The sequence below is a fragment of the Pongo abelii genome, chromosome 8 (genome assembly GCF_028885655.2).
Source record: "Pongo abelii isolate AG06213 chromosome 8, NHGRI_mPonAbe1-v2.0_pri, whole genome shotgun sequence".
NCBI classification, from domain to species: Eukaryota; Metazoa; Chordata; class Mammalia; order Primates; family Hominidae; genus Pongo; species Pongo abelii.
In genome coordinates this window covers 24,861,263-24,880,749 of record NC_071993.2, presented here as the reverse complement: position 1 = coordinate 24,880,749, position 19,487 = coordinate 24,861,263, and the positions used below count along the sequence as shown (strand labels likewise).

The 19,487-nt window shown below is 44.6% G+C and overlaps 1 protein-coding gene across 3 annotated transcripts in view; it reads left to right on the top strand.

Moving 5' to 3' along the window:
• The first annotated feature begins 4,490 nt into the window (after positions 1-4,490).
• The window catches only part of ARHGAP21 (Rho GTPase activating protein 21), a 136,001-nt gene continuing 121,004 nt past the window's right edge, over positions 4,491-19,487 (top strand). Inside the window, exons 1-2 of one of the 3 annotated variants that reach the window (XM_054522088.2) lie at positions 4,491-4,589; positions 5,478-5,920. In XM_054522088.2, coding sequence (XP_054378063.1) covers positions 5,858-5,920 — 63 coding nt within the window. In that variant the 5' untranslated portion in view covers positions 4,491-4,589; positions 5,478-5,857. Of the gene's footprint in view, positions 4,590-5,477; positions 5,921-19,487 lie in introns of those variants that run through there. The other 2 variants (XM_024253724.3, XM_054522094.2) reach the window with 2 other exon arrangements.

Sequence of the window (19,487 nt, the reverse complement as noted above, 5' to 3'; positions counted from 1 at the left end):
GGGCGGGGGGGGAGAAAGAAAAATTACCCGGGTGTGGTGGCATGTGCCTGTAGTTCCAGCTACTCAGGAAGCTGAGATACCAGAATACCTGGAGCCCAGGAGGCAGAGGTTGCAGTCAGCTGAGACTGTGCCATTGCACTCCAGCCTGGTGACTGAGTGGACCCCGTCTCAAAAACAAAAACAAACAAAACAAACAAACAAACACAAAAACGCATCCAAATGAGAGCTGATATTAAAATATTCTTGCTCATGGCTTCAGAAAGGAATAGACCTAATTTTTAACTGGGTTCATATATTCCTAAACAGTATCAATAAAATGTTATAAACAGTAGGGTTCCTGTTGAGGAAATAGTACAAACTTCTGCTTCATAATATTTTATTTTTTGAGATGGAGTCTCGCTCTGTCACCCAGGCTGGAGTGCAGTGGCGCAGTCTCGGCTCACTCCAACTCTGCCTCCCAGGCTCAAGGGATTCTCATGCCTCAGCCTCTCAAGCAGCTGGGATTACAGGCTCGTGCCATCACGCCAGGATAATTTTTGTATTTTCAGTAGAGAAGGGGTTTCACCATGTTGCCCAGGTTAGTCTTGAACTCCCGGCCTTAAGTGATCCGCCCCCCTTGGCCTCCCAAAGTGCTGGGATTACAGACATGAGCCACCACGCCCAGCCCATAATATTTGGATTGAAATAATGTTTTTTACATTTTAAAAGTGTCTTCTGTTGCCCAGGCTGGAGTGTGCTGGTGTGATCAAGACTCAATGCAGCTTTGACCTCCCGGGCTCAAGCGATCCTCACACCTTAGCCTTCCAAGTAGCTGGGACCACAGGCATTGGCCACCACACCTGGCTAATTAAAAAAAAATTTTTTTTATAGAGATAGGGCCCCGTTATGTTGCCCAGGCTTGTCGAACTCATGGGCTCAAGTGGTCCTCCTGCCTGGGCCTGCCAAAGTGCTGAGATTACAGGCATAAGCCACTGCACCTGGCCTTAAAATTTCTTCACATCTATTATCTCATTTGATTCTTTTTAACAGTCCAGCAAGACAGGGAGGGTGCTGTTACAACTCAGAGGCCCAGTAGAAACCCAGGACACAGGCTTTTCAAATCTTAGCTGTGTGCCTTTGCACTTCTCCATCCAGATAGCCTAATACACTTAAGATACCTAAGAGAGTAACTTATCATAACAGTTCTTAAAAACATTCCCAAATTTTAGAACATCACAATTATATTTGTCCCAGGAGTAGAGTTAAATTGGCACTCAAAGACCACAATAATTAACACATAGTAAGTTAAGTGTTAGCTGTTATTATTAAAAACCCATATTAAGAGGTAGTATAGTGATTTATTTATTTATTTATTTATTATTTTTTGAGACACAGTCTGGCTCTGTTGCTATAGCTAGAGTGCCACACTTGGACATGGCTCACTGTAGCCTTGAACTCCTGGGCTCAAGCGATCCTCCTGCCTCACAGCCTCCTGTGTAGCTGGGACTACAGGCGCATGCCACCACGCCCAGCTAACTTTTTGTTTGTACAGACGGGTCTCCCTATGTTGCCCACGCTGGTCTCAAACTCCTGGACTCAAGCGATCCTCCCACCTCAGCCTCCCAAAGTGCTGGGATTACAGGCATAAGCCACTGGGCCCAGCCTAGTATAGTGTTGTGAATAAAATAATGGACTCTGGAGCCAGATCCCCTGGGCTTGAATCCTTGCTTCACCACCCACCTATCTCGATATGTTGTGTGTAAAGCTTTTAGAGGAATACCTAGCAGGAGACATTGAATTTGATAGGTCTAGTACTTAGACACATAAGTAATAATTTGCCCTAAGTTACGTGGTAAATGATGGAGTTGGATTGTAATCTTGATCCTTACATCTTACTACCTCTTATAGAAATATTGCTTCTCTAGGTTATGCTATTTTTCCATAATTCCTAGAACATGTTTTCCTTCCTTTTCCTTCTTTTATGGCCCACATTTTACTCTCCTTTATCAAACTGAAAATTTCACAATCAACATTTACAAAAATTTCTAGTGCAAAAATTTTAACCCAAAAGTCCTCAGCTGTTAGGTACGCCGTTCATGCCATGCATGCACATTTGCATGTGCAAGGAGTTGTTTTGTGCTGTAAGTTGTTTTTCCTTTGTGGACATATTCTATAAGCCCACAAGCGGTGAGCTACTTGAACCCTGAATTTCTATTCACTTCTTGTTAATTTACTCAGTCGTATCTAGCACTGGATACTGCTACAGCCAGTGGGCTATTTAGTAAATTACCATCTGACTGGCAGTCCCTCCTTGTATTTTATTCTATTTTTCTTTTCTTGATTATTAGCTGACTTGTTTGGTGTCGGGCTGTCAAGAACATGCAAATTTCATGCCCATATAAAAATGACCTCGTCAACGTCTTCCCTCGAATTGAAGCGGAGGATTTAGTTGTAGGTATGGTTTAGCACCTTCCACTTTAAGGAAGGTGTAAAAACTAAGGCGCAGGTACTCCAGCTGCAGGGAGTATTTTTTGTCCCCGCTCCCCTGTCCCCCATGAAGAAACAGGACCTCAGGTGGTGGGCGGGCGGGGAAGGAGAAGGGCTGTCTCTAAGTCTACAGAGGAGAGTGTAGAAAGAAAGAAGGAAAAGGTAAGAGGACTCCACAGTTTCTAGGTTTTGTTCTTTTTTTCCCTCTGGACGGCGGTGGCAGCTGATCAGACACAATAGCTGGCAGTCCCCCGCCGCAGTGAGGATAAAAATGACCCTCAACAGCACCAGCAGGAGCACCGAGAAGGGGAGGGGAGTGTGTATGGGAGGGGGCGAGAATGAGGGTGACAAGGTGACAAACGCTGCCTCCGACTGCGAGCAACTCCCCTCCAGCCCCGCGAGGCTCGGAGCCGGGGAGCCACCTCCCCGGAGCGGGGCGGGGTGGGAAGGGGAGGCCGAGGGGGCGGCGGCCTTCACCCGGGGGCGGGGAAGAGGGCGGAGGGAAGCCTGACTCACCAGCCCCTGATTGGTTCGCGTTCTCTCGTCGCGTCTCCCGATTGGGTAATTTGCAGCGGGAGATGTTGTGAGGCACGGCGGGGCGGAGCGAGCTGCCGGGGTCTGTGACAAGGCCCGGGAGCTGGGTGGGGAGGGCGGCGGTTGTGCCGCGGCTCCGGAGCCGCTGTGACCTAGAGTGTGGCGGACAGAGAAGCGCAGCCGCCTCTCCACAGTTCCGCTAGCCGCGCCAAATTCGCTCAGCCGCTCTGCAGAATTTATAAAAGGGAAAGAAGTGAATGAGCAACGCTTGGCTAACTTCCCCCTTCCCACCACAGGAAGAGATTTTTGCTGTGAGGCGTGAGGGGACACTCCCTTATCTGGAAGTCCCACGTCTCGTCGCAGCTTCATTGCCTTCCCGCTGCAAAAAAGGGGTGAGGGCACAATTTGCCAAGCCCTGTCCCCCGGTCTAGGACCTTTGATCCCTCGAGTCTGCAGATGTCGCTGTTATAGGCTTGTACCCTTCTCCACCCCAGACGTCTACCACCAGGTCTCTTTCCCCGGGAGCAAGTCCATCCCTGGACGCTGCCGCTCAGCGCTTGGGAGACTGCAGGGGCGGGGAGCGTTGTGTGTGCCTGGTTTTGGGGTGCTGGGGGGCGAGGGCTTGTACGTCCCGCGACCCACGGGGAGGGGGGCAGGCGAGCACCCCGCTCCGGCCTCCGGCTAATCCCCCTTCTCCAGCGTCGGTTCCCCAGGCCCGTGTTATTCAAGACACAAAATATTCAGCCCCAGAGCCTCCCCTGGGGAGGGGAGGGGAAGGAGGTGGAGTGGGAGGAGGTGGATCCAGGGAGGAAGAAGCGAGAAATCCGCCCCCGGGAAACAGCTCCGCGCGGCCGCGGAGCGAGGCGCTTCTGTCACTTGGCGTTCGCGGGCGCCGGAGCGGGGCCCCGGCCCGGCCCGGCGAGGCGAGGGGAGAGTCCGGCGGCCGCCGCCCCGCCCCACGCCCTCCCGCGGCGGCCGAGAGCCCGGGGCCGGCCGGGGCAGGTCGCGGCGGTGCCTGGGAGCGGCCGGCCGGGGGCGGCGGCCTCGGAGCGCGGCGGCGGCGGCGGCGGCGGCGGCGGGCAGCGCGGGATCGTCCGGCTGCGGGGTCCGGCTCACGCCGGGCGGGCGGGGCGCGCTGTCCCGGAGCCGGCCAGCCCCGTGCGGATCCACTCGTCCCGCTACCTCTGGTGCGTGTCTGGTTTCTTTTCCGTCTCAGCCGAGAGGGCGCCGCGCTCGCGGGCCGTGGAGACCCCGGCTTGCCCGCGGGCTCTCTCCCTTCCCGCCACAGGCCACCCGGCCGGACGCTGCCTCGGGGCCGGAGGGAGCCTGCGGCGGGCGCCCGGCGGGGGCGCAGGGGCCGCGCCCGCGTGTGCGGAGCAAGGGCGGGCGGCGGGGCGGAGGGAAGGGCACAAAGGCCGGCGGTGGGCGCTGGGGTCCAGCCGGCCTTGGAGGAGGGGCGCCTGGGGCCGCTCATGAATATTAACCGAGCCTGCGGCCTAGCGCGTCCCGGCCGGGCCCGGCGCCCGGCCAGCGTCCCCGCTTCAGCTCGCGGCCGCGCTTCGGCCGCCGGGCCCGAGCGGGCGGGAAGGGTAAGGCCCCCGGTTTTGTCTCGCCCCGGGGCTCCTAGCACCTTTGAGAAAGTCCATATTGGGGCCGCTCTCCTCAGGAGCTCGAGGTCCCCGACCCGCCTCAGGAAGGGGCGGGGGAATCGTGGGGAGGTGGGTGGTGGTTTGCTTTTTCCTCGTTTTTTCCCCCTAGGTGGCCACAGGGGAAGGGAAGCCGTGTCGAGTGGTAGTTGGGGGAAAAGCCGCGACTTCAGAGTTGCTCGGGTGTAGCTCCGGAATCATGCCCTGGAGCGGGAGCGGCGCCCGCGTCCCACCCACGGCCGCGCACGCCTCCCCGGCCGTCCCCGGCCGTCCCCACCCAGCCCCGCCTCGGGCCAAGGAAAACAGCCGCCTCCTCGGGGACGCCAGCCGGGGCGGAGGGGCGGAGGGGCGGCGCCCGAGTCACCCGGAGACGCCGCCGAACCCACGCCGGCCCCAGCCAGGCTGGCTTTGTGCTTGCGTTTTTGGGGGGCGGAGGGGAGCGAAGAGGGGGGCTTGAAAAGTGTGATCCCATTTCAGCCTCGTGGGGGAGAAAACTTCACCGAAGTGTCCCTGTCTGGGTGATGCAGAAAACAACATGCACAGCCCTCTGCTCTGCCCAGGAAAGACATGAATTAAAATGCACTTGAATGGGGAACATTTTTTCCTGAAGGCTGCATAAGAGCCAGGTGTGTTTGACGCAACCGCTGGGCAGTTTCGAGATTTCTCTTTTTTAAACACCCCCTCGAATTTATAGGCTTTTTGTTTGTTTACGTTAAAATTTTTTTTGTTTGTTTTGCTCGGGAGGAGACGCGAACTTGGTGTGGACATGTGGGCAAGACAGTGATAGGCGCCTGGAGAAAGTTCATGCCCTTTAACTTCTCCTTTTCCTAGGATCTCTCTAGGAGCTGACACTCGAACCTTCACGACCCATTCGGATTTTTCCAGGACTCAGGCGTGGCACTGGGAAGAAGGGGACCGCTTTCTGCAATTGGCCTCGACACTGGCTGCCAAGAAGACCTGTCGCCTTTGTTTTTAAGTCTCCAGAAATGGAAGAAGAAGGCGAAGTCAGTTGAAGTCACGAGAAATCAGCGAGGCATTTGAAGGCGCTTCCTGAAAACCTTTATTCCCTGGCACGTTGTCTGTTTCACCAGCCCTGCCCCTCCTCGGAGCCTGCTTGTGGAATTCTTCCCCTTCGGATGTGTGGTGGCATTCCCCCCCACCTCCAATGTGGACTCCAAAGGATTTGTCCCTTCTTTGTCATTTGAAATGAAATGATGGCCACGCGTCGGACTGGTCTGCCTGAGGGAGATGGTGACAAGCTCAAGGCCTGCGAGGTAAGCGCGGAGCCAGCGTTCCTGGCCGGCAGGGCGGAGGCCTGTGTCTTGAGCGTCCTACAAGTTGGGGGTCACCGGCCACGGGGCCTCACTAGGGGCTTCCCGTGGCGTTGAGCTGGTTGGTGGGAGCGCCCCAGCTTAACCAGTAGCGAGGAGAAGCCTGGCCCACGTCTGTTTCCAGGGACTCCCGTGTTTCTTTTGCAAGAACATGTCCCGCATTTTGGAATGTCCTCATCTTGGTCACCCCTTCTCAGAGCCAGGAATTCTCCCATCTGCGGCTGCGGATGCTACAAGCCTGAGAATGGGCACCTCAGTATCCGTTTTCCTTCAGTCCCCTTCCAAGATATTTGGAGTTGAGCTGGTTGGGGGTGACTTTGAGCGTTTGTGTCTGCTCCCAGGTGCAGAGAGGGCAGTTAGTATGCTTGTTGCACCTGGAACTTAGTCTTTCTTTGGTACTGACGAGGGGAGCCTGGCTGCTGTTGCTGCAGATCTCTGCTTCAGGTAGAAAAAGAAGTGTTTTTCCGTGAATAGTTTAAGCACAGCCTTGGAAAACGACCTTACAGAGTCGTAATTCCAACTCCCGGAAAAATCTCCTGCCTTCACTGTTCTCTTATTTATACCCTCCCTTTCACTACTCTGAAGTTCTGTGAGCTGCTCTGGGGTGTCAGGTGGGTTGCGTTGCTGGTTAGGGTAGCATCTAGCATCTTCCCAAGGGCCCAGAGATTTTACTCCAGACTTCCTGAAAATTTTTGAGCAGGCAGGACAGAAATCATAGAAAATACATTGATTTATGACACCCATGTGCCCTGCCTCTCACCTTTTTTTTTTTCCTCGTCTTTGGAGATTGAAGTATTCGGAATTTACTTCTATTATGAATATGCTCTGTTTATCATTGGCGGTTTCTATAATTTGTTCATTAAATAGACTGAATATTGTTATCCTTTAAATTTTACTTTTGAGATGCCTATGTTTTCATTGAAGGGTTGAGGATTACTTTAGACAATAACATACCCAAATGAACCCTCGTTCACTGTCTCACTTTCTTTTGCACCGGATGTTAAATTTTAACTTGATAGTCCTTGAAACAAGGGCTGGCTCTAAGTGTGTGAGTTTTGGCATTTTCATAAAAATGAATCAGAAGTTAAATTTTGGTTCATAAAGCAAGCAGAGAAACTTGCTTCATGCAGCTTACTTCATGTCGAATTAGGAAGTTTATGCAGAAAACGCTGTGAGGTACAGTATGCTATTACTGTACAATTTATTAGGCAGAACTATAGGTTTACATTTAGAATCAGTGTTTTACTTTTTGACATCTGTAAACACCTGCTTGCAGGCAAAAGCATGATTAAGTAGAACACCACAATCCTCTGATCACGGTAAACCATAATAACTCCTTTTGGAAGGCCTACCTGCAACCTGGTGATTGCTTAATGTGTATTGCAGTTACATAATAATATGTATTGTGGTCCTGAAGCCTTATTTGTCATTGTCTTGTGAATACTTTAATTAGCGTTGTATTTGCATTGTATTTGCAAGAACTAATGTTATTTGATTTTTTTTTTTTTTTTTTTTTGGTCATTTAAGAGATGTACTGAAACCAAGAATTTAGACACATCTTGTCCTTGGCTAGCAAGCAGTATTTCCAGTTTGTTGCACACTTGGCTTTTATTAACAATGACAGTTATGTATTTTTTAACGGCTGTGAAATGTGTTTTCCTTTGGACCTTACTGCTGGCAGCATGGCTATCTTGTTTTTAGTTTAGGAATGAAGAAAACACAATATCACCTGTGTTTTGCTCATGTGAAATACATATACGTTATTTAGGTTTGGTATTAAACTACAATATTATTTGGCTTTCTAAAGAATAGGTATTTTGCCTAGATTCTATGTGGGAGTGGAAATAAAGGGAATATATGTTGTCAGAAAACATTTTAAAACCTCAGGGTTGGGAGTGAAGAGAACTTGTGTAATTATTGCCTGTATTTCGTTGTGACGTGTTTTAATCTGTGATTGATGCTTCTGATACACATTAAATCTTGTGAATATTTTTTAATAATAGAAAGGGAGTTGCTAATGAAGTACTTTGGGCTGATATTTGCACTTAATTTTTGTCGTTAATTTTATTAGAAGCACTACATTCCACAGTGGTACTATCATTCTTTAAAAATTTTAAAAATCAATAATGTGTTTGGATACTACATTTATTATTGTGTTTTTAACTAACAAAGAGATGAGCATGTATGTCTTAATAGCAATGCTGTTAATCAGCCAAGAAAACCTAACTTTGTAGGACAGAAGAAATCAATGTAATGAATTAATAGGAGTCTCTGTTTCATGCTTTATCTAATTAGCCAACTCCACCTTCTCTGAATAAGGTCTTGTGCTTTGTTGAAAAACAATCAGAGATTTCTTGTTCATCTTAAGCATTGCAATTTTATTGTGTTGATATATGAATATATTTAGGCCTCCCCACCCCCAGGATATATTAGAAGGCTCAAAACAAACAGCCCCCTTCAAATAAGAAATTAGGACAGTTCAGTAGAATATGTCTTGAACCTTATACAGTAAGGATGGTCCAGATGGTACTCACACGAATTTATATACTTTTATACATCTCAAGGTGTATTTTTAAAACTTGAAATCACTCACTCTGAACCTCTTAAGTGATTTTTGGTGTGTGTGTGTATGTGTGTGTAGTCTGTGAAGTCTTCTGACACCAATCTTTGAGTAACTTTGCTCACAAAATCACTTTATATAGATTCTTCTGTTGAATCCTCTGTGATATTATCAACCCTTTTCATATCCATATAGTTTCATCTTTCAAGGTTTAACTTTTTTTTAAGCCAAAGAAGAGAAAACTTTCCCTCAGCTTTCTTAACCACATGATTTTTTTTCCATTTCTAACATTTATTTCACTTTTTATCTGTAGTCCATACTCTTGTCCAGTAATATAATTTTTGATACTTTATTATTAAACTTTTTACTAATGCAAATGAACTTATTTTTGTTTTGCTTCTTGACCTAGGCTAAGATTATTCTATGATTGAAATGTATTATGGCTGATGAAATACACTTGTTGGTTGATTTTGAAATACTGTAAACAATACGATAAGACATTTTTCTGGGTACGAGTTTGTATGAATCCATGTGTTGACTCTTCCTTCTGGAATGCTGGACAGTTTGCTTTTGCTTTCATCCCAGACTCCCTGGTTCCTTCTCAGGCACTCTCTCTTCTCCTCCCCTCCTTTCTATCTCCCTCTCTATCTGCCTCTTTTGTAGGGTTTTTCTTCCTCTTCTTGCCCCATTGTTGGTTTTATCCAGAGCCAAGGCCTTTCCATTCCTTTATTCTCTTTCTCACTCCCTGGGTTTTATTTTGCACTCTCCTGTGTGCTGGTGACTCCATATCTACCCCTCTATCTCGGGCTTTATGGTTGACCTCTAGACCTTTTCAGCAAGTTGCCTATTTACCGAACACTTTTGGGGGATATTCTCCAGGCGTTGCAAACTCATCAGATTTCACCGCTACCACTGACTCTCCCTCTTCCTGTGCGCCTTCTTTTGCTGAGTAGCACTACCATCTATTTATTGGTCCAAGTCAAAAACTAGGTCAGCATCCTCACTCTTCTGTCTCGTCATTCCTCGTATGCAAAGTCTTGTGGAGTCCACATTCCCAATACCCACTATCACCACCCGAGTTCAGGTCAGCTGCATCTCACTGATGAACCACAGAAACAGATTCCCTACGGAGTGTCCCAATAACTTAGCCTTGTCCCCTTCCGCAGCTCTGTCCCTAATGTAATCAGAATGATCCTCCTGATGGGCAGATCACCTGAGGTCAGGAGTTCTACACCAGCCTGAGCAACATGGTGAAACCCCGTCCCTACTAAAAATACAAAAATTAGCTGGGCCTGGTGGCGCACACCTGTAGTCCCAACTGTTTGGAGGCTGAGGTATAAGAATCCTTGAACCCGGGAGGCAGAGGTTGCAGGGAGCCGAAATCGCGCCACTGTACTCCAGCTGATCATTACATTACCTCCTGTAAGACAATTTTCTGTCTTCCCATTTCCTTTGAAATAAAATTCAGACTTCGGTAATTTGGTCCGTGCTTCTGTCTCACTTGTTACTTCTTTTTGTTCTCCCTAGATTGAACTCCCGTCAGGTCCTTTCTTCTACCCTTCCCTCTACTGTCCCCTGCTTCTCCTCCCTCTGCTCCATGGCTGATTTTTACTCATCATACTGGTCTTTTCTTCAATACTGCTTCCTCAGGAAAGCCTTCCCTGACCCGCAAGACTCTTTCAGTTGCCCCTAGTGTATTCTCTCAAAACACCCTGCACTTTCAGGAATACCAGTTACAAGTTTATCTATATCCCCCTTGGATTGCAGTCCCCATAAGAGCAGGGACCATGTTTGTTTCCACAGGGACTGACACATAGTAAGTGTCAGGTGATATTTTTTGAATGAATAAATGAATATGCAGGAAAGGCTTTACATTTTATTCATTTAGATTCCCGGACATCATTCTCTCTTGATTATCTTCCTTCCTCGTTGTCACCTCCTTCTGTCTCTTTGAAGTTTCCTCAACATCCTGATTTGCTAAACCTTTCTACACCTCAAGGCTCAGTTAATCCTCATTTCTTCTCCCAATACTGTTTCATGGTTTTCAATATCAAGTATATGCAGATAATTGACACACACACACACTCACTTACATTTCTTTATGTGTATGTGTGTGTATCTCTATTGCTGACCTGCCCCTCTGTCTCTCAGATTCAGATTCCTATATCCAACTGACCTGACTGCCTAGAATCCCCATTTGAATAGTAAATAGGTATATCTAAAACCACAGTCCTGACTCTACCTCCATTCTCCTGGCCCACCTTCCCAAGTCTGCTCCTTCCAGTCTTCCTCATCTCAAGCAGCAGCAATCCCATCCTTCCAGGCCAGGCATCTTGGAGTGGTCTTTGATGTCTCTCTTTTTTCTCATACGTGACATGTAGATCCGGTTGACTGATTTCTCCACTTCAGTCCTTGCCAGCCTAAAGCCTGTTCTCTACACAGCAATCAGACAGACAATTTATAAATCAAATTGTGTCATTCCTTTGCTCAAATTCCTCAAATGGCTTCTCATTTCTCTGAAGATTGAAGGCCAAAGTTCTTGCAGTGACCTGCAAAGCCCTGTATAATTGGTCCTCCCCCGTCCCTGAGCACACCTCCTGTGCCTCTTCCCTCCTCAGTCTGTGCTAGCCATTCTGGTCTCTTGTTTTTCTGCATGTACACAAACATGGGAGTCCCCAGAGCCTTCCCACTCACTGAACCCTCCCCTTAGAACACTTCCCCCGGTCTCTGCACAGCTTGCTTCCTTGGCTCCTTCGGGCTTTTGCTTAGAGGTCACCTTCTGAGTGAAGCTTTGCCAACCACTCCCTTTATTGAATGCCCCTCCCCTGCTCCCTGTGCCATGCTCTGCCTTCCTTCTTTGCTTTATCTCCCTATCACTTAGTCTCCACCCGGCATGCTTATGCATTTGATTTTGCTTGTTTGTTTGAGACAGGTGATATATCTAGAATGCAGGCGTTGAGAGTGCAGTTTGTCTGTTTTGTTCACATTGTGTTTCTTATGCCTAGAAGAGTGCCTAGCACATAATAGGTTGTCAATAAATATTTTTTTTGAATGAATAAAGACTTAGAAAAACTCCAAAATGTTACTGAGTTTGCATTTGCACATGTAGTATGTGAATTCTTATTTTATTTATTTTATTTCTTTTTGAGACAGAGCCTTGCACTGTCACCCAGGCTTGAGTGCAGTGGTGCAATCTCCGCTCACAGCAACCTCTGCCTCCCAGGCTCAAGTGATTCTCCTACCTCAGCCTCCTGAATAGCTGGGATTACAGGCGTGTGCCAGCATGCCTGGTTAATTTTTGTATGTTTAGTAGAGATGGGGTTTTGCCATGTTGCCCAGGCTGGTGTCGAACTCCTAATCTCAAAGTGATCTGCCCACCTCGGCCTCCCAAAGTGCTGGAATTACAGGTGTGAGCCACTGCACCCAGCTGAATACTTATTTTAGTTTATACAAAATATGTACAGTATGAAGTATGTTCTTCCTTAGACCTCCTGCCCACCTTAAATTCCATTCCATTTCCATTAGAACTGCTGTTAAAATTTTTGGTGCCTTTTTTCTTTGCACCTTTTTTACCTTTGGGAAGCTGGTAACCAGGTAACAGTAACCAAGACAATGTGTAGTACAAATGTATGAAACAATTTCCACTAAGAGATGAGATCATGATAATTAACAGACAAGTGAAAGGGCAATCAGACTGGTCGATAAGAGAAACTATAAAAAGATAATCTGTCTGTATGGATGACGTTTTATTTCTTAAAACGAATGGCTAGTATATGGATGTTCCTTATTACGTATTTTTATTTTTTCATGTCATAAATATTTCATAACCAGTTAAAAAAAGATCACAAACATTGACTGTGACGAAATGTTAACAGTTGTTTATTCTGAATGATGAGAATATCAGGATTATATTATTTTTATGTTTTGTCTTTTTTATTACCAAAATGACAATAAAAGAACAGTATGTATAGACTTTAAAAATAGGTAATATGTAATCAGTCTTGTGAAAATTTGGTTTGTGGCAAACCTACACTGCCTAAAACAATACTTAAAAAGCAGACACACTGCTCAAAGCAATACTTAAAAAACAATTTTTTCTTTTTCTTTTCTTTTCTTTTTTTTTTTTGAGATGGACTCTCGCTCTGTCGCCCAGGCTGGAGTGCAGTGGCGTGATCTCGGCTCACTGCAAGCTCCACCTCGCGGGCTCATGCCTTTCTCCTGCCTCAGCCTCCCGAGTAGCTGGGACTACAGGCGCCCGCCACCATGCCTGGCTAATTTTTTGTATTTTCAGTAGAGACGGGGTTTCACCGTGTTAGGATGGTCTCAATCTCCTGACCTCGTGATCTGCCTACCTTGGCCTCCCAAAGTGCTAGGATTACAGGCGTGAACCACTGTGCCCGGCCAAAAAACAATTTTTAAAAAGCAGGTTTCTTCATTGGAGGCATAGGATTCATTCTAGACTAGTTATAGTACGGTATAACTCTATTATTTAATTTTAATTTTGTGTTTCTTCATGCACCTGAATTTAAGTGTCAGAATACTGTTCCATGCCAAAAGTCTTATGCTACATGTTAGGGTTAAAGCTAAAACCTGTTAGAATTGAGAATGATGGCAGTAGCAGCAGCAGGGATCATTAAATGGCATTTCGGCAGAAGCCTGGATTTGAATGTATTGAGTGGGGCCTATCACTAGATAAGAGCCATCAGCAAAGTGAGTACCCAGATCTAAAGAATTTCTCTGTAAATTGTTAGTGTTCCTTCCCATTCATTTCTTCCAGGTTAAGCGTTTTATGAAGTTCATTGTGCCTTGATGTTCTTCATTTCTTTATTACTACCAGGTCAAGTAATCTAGCACAAAAGTAATACTCCGTTTCTTTTGTTCTTTGCTTTGTGAAGGGTCCTGTCATCTTATTATAGTTAACAATATGCTGATTTAAGTATGGGCAATGCTAGTGTTGATAAGATGCACAGATGCTGTTATTCAATGCAGCTATTTTCTGTTACAGAAAGACCATATGGTAGGCACTTGTTTTTCTGTCTAGTTGATGTGATTAGATTACTAAAACGAAAGGTTATTGGACTTAAAGATTGTCCTACTATTTTATCTAATTTTAATTGACTGTAAGTAATTAAATGTGTTAAAATATTATAAGCCTTCCATATCTTCCCTGGTTTGAAGTAGAAAGATATCTAAATGCAAAAAACTCAATTTTGGATTGCTTTCATCAAAATAGTTTTATGGTTTAAGTTGCCATGTTCTTATAAAATTGGGTATTGTGCAAATAGTTTATTTCACAGTATAATCTGGATGATGGCATTTTGTGCTTCTCAAATAATCCAAAAGATAAATGGATATATTGTACTATAGGTTTAAGAAACTTGATGTGAGCTGCGCGTGGTGACTCACGCCTGTCATCCCAGCACTTTGGGAGGTAGAGGCGGGAGGATTGCTTGAGCCCAGGAGTTTGAGACCAGCCTGGACCAAATAGGGAGACCCCATCTCTTAAAAAAAAAAAAAAAGAAAAAAACTTGATGTGATGGAAATGTTTTATAAGTTCTCTTCTAGTTATCTATTTAATATGCAAGAATTTCCACTGTGTAGATTTGTGAATAAAAGAATAGATTGAGAACCTAAATTTGATATTTCTGACTATTCATCTGTTTTGGGTTAAGTAGACAGATCAGAAGAAACTGTTTATTATTGTAAAAAAAAGATAAAAACAGGGACGTTAAAGACTTTATTTACTTTTCCCTGGTGACTAGCTGCTGTTGAGTTTTCTATTTGATATTGGGTGTGTTTTTGATTCAGAATTGGTTACTTACTGTGTTTTCCCCTGTTGCTTATCTCTGTTCTGAAGAGGGCTCTGGCATAGTCAGGAGTAGTGCTATGTCTGCAGCACTGTTTATAATCCCACAACTTCTTTGCCCTTCGTACAACCTAAGGAAGACACTCTCTTGAGTTCTATTTTTTTGTTCATTGCACTACTTATTAATATATTGAGAAGACTTATATTCTTGAGTATATGTCCTGATTTTCTCCTTACTCACAATGTGGAGACTATCCTTGAATATCAGCAGATACAAAGCTGGATTTATGATTATATTTAGACATTCTTCTGGATGTGGCATAGCTAGTGTGATCTTGGGAATTCATCAGCACCATTTTTTTTTTTAACTTTGAGGTAATGCCTCTGTAATACCCAGTATTTTCCTAGTAAATACAGATCGTATATTGAAAAGAATTTGTATAAGCCAGATCAGTGAGACTTACTTTCTTCTCTGGGTTCTGCATATTGGCTTCTGGAAACATTATGTGCTAGTAGTGGATGTGAGGGGAAGGAAAGGCTCTGGGCACCCCCCGTTCATATCAGATTGTTATTCTAATCCTTTTAGGAAATTGTTTTTGTTTACTTTTTTTTATTTAATCATATAGACACCCTTCTTTGTCCATAGATTGTATAAACGGTCAGCCCTCTGTATCCATGGGGTTGCACATTCATGGATTCAGCTAACTGTGGATCAAAAATATTGGGGAAAAAAATTGTGTCTGTGCTGAACAAGTACAGACTTTTTGTTCTTGTCATTATTCCCTAAACCACAGTATAACAACCGTTTATGCAGTATTCACATTGTATTAGATATTGTAAGTAATTTAGAGATGATTTACTGCAGGAGGTATGTTAGGTTATATGCAAATATTGCTTCATTTTATATTAGGAACTTGAGCATGCGTGGATTTTGGTATCCACAGGAGGTCTTGGAACCAATCTCCCATGAATATTGAAGGACCACTGTATAGATCATACCTATTTTGTGGCAACATAGGTCCAGTCTCTGCCTGTCCGTATATGGCCTTCTCTACTGCATGCCTAAGTCTCCGTCTGCCTTTCTCTTGTAAGGTCATATGTCATTGGATTTAGGTAATTCTCAAGATCCTTAACTTGGCCAGGTGCAGTGGCTCACACCTGTAATCCCAGCACTTTGGGAAGCCGAGGCAGGCAGATCACTTGAGGTCAGGAGTTTGAGACCACCGTGGCCAACATGGCAAAACCCTATCTCTGCTAAAAATACAGAAAATTAGCTGGGTGTAGTGGTGCACGCCTGTAATTGCAGCTACTCGGGAGACTGAGGCATGATCTTGAATCCAAGTGGCGGAGGTTGCAGTGAGCCCAGATGGAGCCACTGCACTCCAGCCTGGGTGACAGAGTGAAACTCTGTCTCAAAAAAAAAAGTTCTTAACTTAATTACATCTGCAAAGACCCTTTTTCAAAATAAGGTCATGCCCACAGGCTCTAGGTGGACATATCCTTTCAGGGGGGTTACTGTTCAAACCCCTACACTGGGGTTTCTTCTGTTTGGTCACATGCTCAGATGTTTCTCTTTGCTCCCTTCTTTCCAGATGCTAATGCTGTGTACAACTTAAAAGTGTTGTTAGTGATTTGCCTCTTCTCCTGTCTGTTTTGGGGTTCCTAGGGATGCCTTGACACCTAGTTTTGTTGTAAATATTGCCCACGTGTTTTTGTTGTTGCTGTTGGCTTGCTATCTGGCTGCACTATCTTTTTTTGAGGGGAGAAGGGAATTCGGGAGATTTCCATGTTGATTCTCAAATAAGGAAAAGATAGTTACGTGAATATTATCCTTCATGTGAAACTGGTTGAGTTTTCTAAAGGATTTTACAGATGAAGATGTTCTGACGTGGGGACTGAAGATGGGAAAAGTACACTATGTTTAGGAATGATTTATAAAAGATTGATTATAGTTGGGCCTTTAGCCTCTGAGTTTTTTTTTTTTTTTCTTTTTTGGTATGAACTTTTCATTTAGTGGTTCCCCGGGGAACTTTTGAAAATCAAATGCGTGAAACCCTTCTTTTCTTTCTCTCAGAATTTTTCAGCATCTTAGAGGATGGAATAGTATCAGTTGTTAGACATGCAGCGATTTTTCTAGAAGCCCAAGTGCTCCAACTAACTTCTTTCTCTCTTTCTCTCTTTTTCCCTCCCTTCCTCCCTCCCTCCTTCCTTCCTCTTTTTTTTTTTTTTTTTTTTTTGAGATGGAGTCTCGTTCCATCGCCCAGGCTGGAGTGCAGTGGTGCGATCTTGGATCACTGCAACCTCTGCCTCTCAGGTTCAAGTGATTGACCTGCCTCAGCCTCCCAAGTAGCTGGGACTACAGGCACCCGCCACCATGCCCAGCCAATTTTTGGATTTTTAATAGAGATGGGGTTTTGCCATGTTGGCCATGCTGTTCTTGAACTCCTGACCTTGGATAATCCACCCACCTTGGCCTTCCGAAGTGCTGGGATTAAAGGCGGGAGTCACGGCACCAACTACTTTCTTAGTGAGATTGAGGAAGGAAGCAACTTGTGTTTTGCCTACAACTGGTGATAATGACCCTTTTGTTCCCAAGATAAAAGTTAATCAAAAATGATTCAAATTTGATCTAGTGCCAGACTTTCCTGTTATATTTAGAAGTGTCCTTCCACATTTATTAACAAATTCAACAAATATTTATTGAGCACCTTCTAAGTGCCAGACACTGAGGGTGCAGCAGCATAAAAATACAGACATAGTCTGGCTCTTAACTTCATGGGTATACATGGGCAATGGGAAGTGCAGACAATTGAAGAAGTACTTATAGTAGAGTTGCAATGAATAGGATTTTAGGAGAAGAGTAAGGAGCTATGAAAACATGTAGCAGGCTGACCTCACCTATTGTAGAGATCAGGGAAAATCTTCCTGGGAAGATTGTGTCTAAGCTAACTCAGGAAGGAGTTAACTAGGTAGAAAGAAGAGAAGAATGTTGTGGCACAGGGAACAACTTTAGATTCTGAATATGCTACAGCTAGGGAGAATATCTATTATCTCTAGAATACTAGGGAGAATATTTAGTGTCTCACTAGATACTCTCTATCTAGAGATTCTACATATAGTATATCTAGAATATTTATATCTAGAGATACTGGATATTCTCCCTAGCTGTGGCATATTCAGCTACAAGACCAGGAAGGGAAAAATATAGAAGTGAGCAACAGCCTTTATTGAGTCTTTTCAATGTACTCAAGTTAGTTTTCTCAGAAAGAACAACTTTTGTTTTTACCCATATTTCATCAGTTTCCATACCATCTACATTACATTATTACCGAACACAAATAACACAGACATAAAGAGATATGTGCAAAAATAAAACTGACATGTTAAGCTTGAATGTCACTTGTTGGGAGCAGAATTGAGTGTCTAGATTATCTTCCCAGACGTAAGAGTTGAGCTTGCAGTACTGTTGGATTCAGTTTGCAGGTATTTTGTTGAGGACTTTTGTGTCTGTGTGCGTCAGGGATATTGGTCTGTAGGGTTTTGTTGTTGTTGTTGTTGTTGTTGTTGTTGTGTCCTTGTCTGGATTGGTTTTTTTTTTTTTTTAAAGAGATAAGGTTTTGTTCTGTCACCCAGCCTGCAGTGCAGTGACATGAACATGGCTTACTGTAGCCTCGACCTGCTGGCCTCAAGCAGTCTTTCTGTCCAGTCTCCTGAGTAGCTGGGACTACAGGCATGCACCATCACGCTTGGCTAATTTTTAAATTTTTTTTGTAGAGATGAGGTCTTACTGTTTTGCCCGAGCTGGTCTTGAACTCCTGAGCTCAAGCGATCCTGTCGTCTCAGCCTCCTAAAGTGCGGGGATTATAGGCATGAGACACTGTGCCCGCCCCCTTTTCCAGTTTTGGTATCAGGGTGATACTGGCCTCATAGAATGAGTTAGGGAGAATTCCTTATTCCTTGATTTCTTAGAACAGTTTCAGGAGGAATGGTATTAGTTCTTTGTATGTTTGATAGAATTTGGCTGTGAATCCATCTGGTCCTGAGCTTTCTTTGTTGGGAGATTTTTTTAAATTACTGATTGAGCCTTGCTACTTGTTATTGATGTGTTCAGGTTTTCTATTTCTTCTTGGTTCAACCTTGAGTGGTTGTATGTTTCTAGGAATTTATCCATTTCCTCTAGGTTTTATAGTTTGTGAGCGTGATTGCTGTTCATAATAGTTTTTGATGATCGTTTGTATTTCTGTGGTATCAGTTGAAATGTTTCCTTTTTCATATCTGATTTTGTTTATTTGGGTCTTCTCTCTTTTCTTTGTTACAACCTCTATGGAAAACTGTGAGGAGATTTCTTAAAGAAGTAAAAATAGAACTACCATTTGACCTAGGAATCTACTCAAAGGAAAAGAAATCCATTTATCAAAAAGATACCTGCTCTTGTATGTTTGTTGCAGCACTATTCACAATAGCAAAGATATGGAATCAACCTAAGTGTCCATCAATGGAGGAATAGACAAAGACAGTGTGGTATATTTGGAATGGAAGACTATTCATGGAATACTATTCAGCCATGAAAAAGAATGAAATCATATCTTTTGCAGCAATGTGGATGGAACTGGAGGACATTATCTTAAGTGAAACAAACTAAGCACAGAAAGTTGAATATTGCATGTTCTCGCTCATAAGTGGTTGCTAAAAATTTGTACACATGGATGTAGAGAGTGGAAGGATAGACAATGGAGACTCGGAAGGGTGACAGAGTGGGAGCAGGTGAATGATGAGAAATTAGTTAATGGGTACAGTGTGTGTTATTTGGGTGATAAATATACTAAAAGCCGACTTGACCACTACACTATCTATGCAGATAACAAAATTGCATATGATACCCCATAAATTTATACAAATAATAATAATAGAGTTGAGCCATGGGATCAGCCAGTATTCAAGAATTAGCCAGGAAATCAAGAATTTTGGTTGGTCTAGCAAGTCAGTTAGGCAGAGTTCAATTAAGCCAGCATCTATGGTAATTATAGTTTTGGGAGTTGATGAGGTCATTGAGGGAGGGAAGAGGGTCAAAATCCAGAATCTGAGGGAACACCACCAATTAAGGGACGGACAGAGGCCGAAAAACCAGCCACCAAGATGAACTA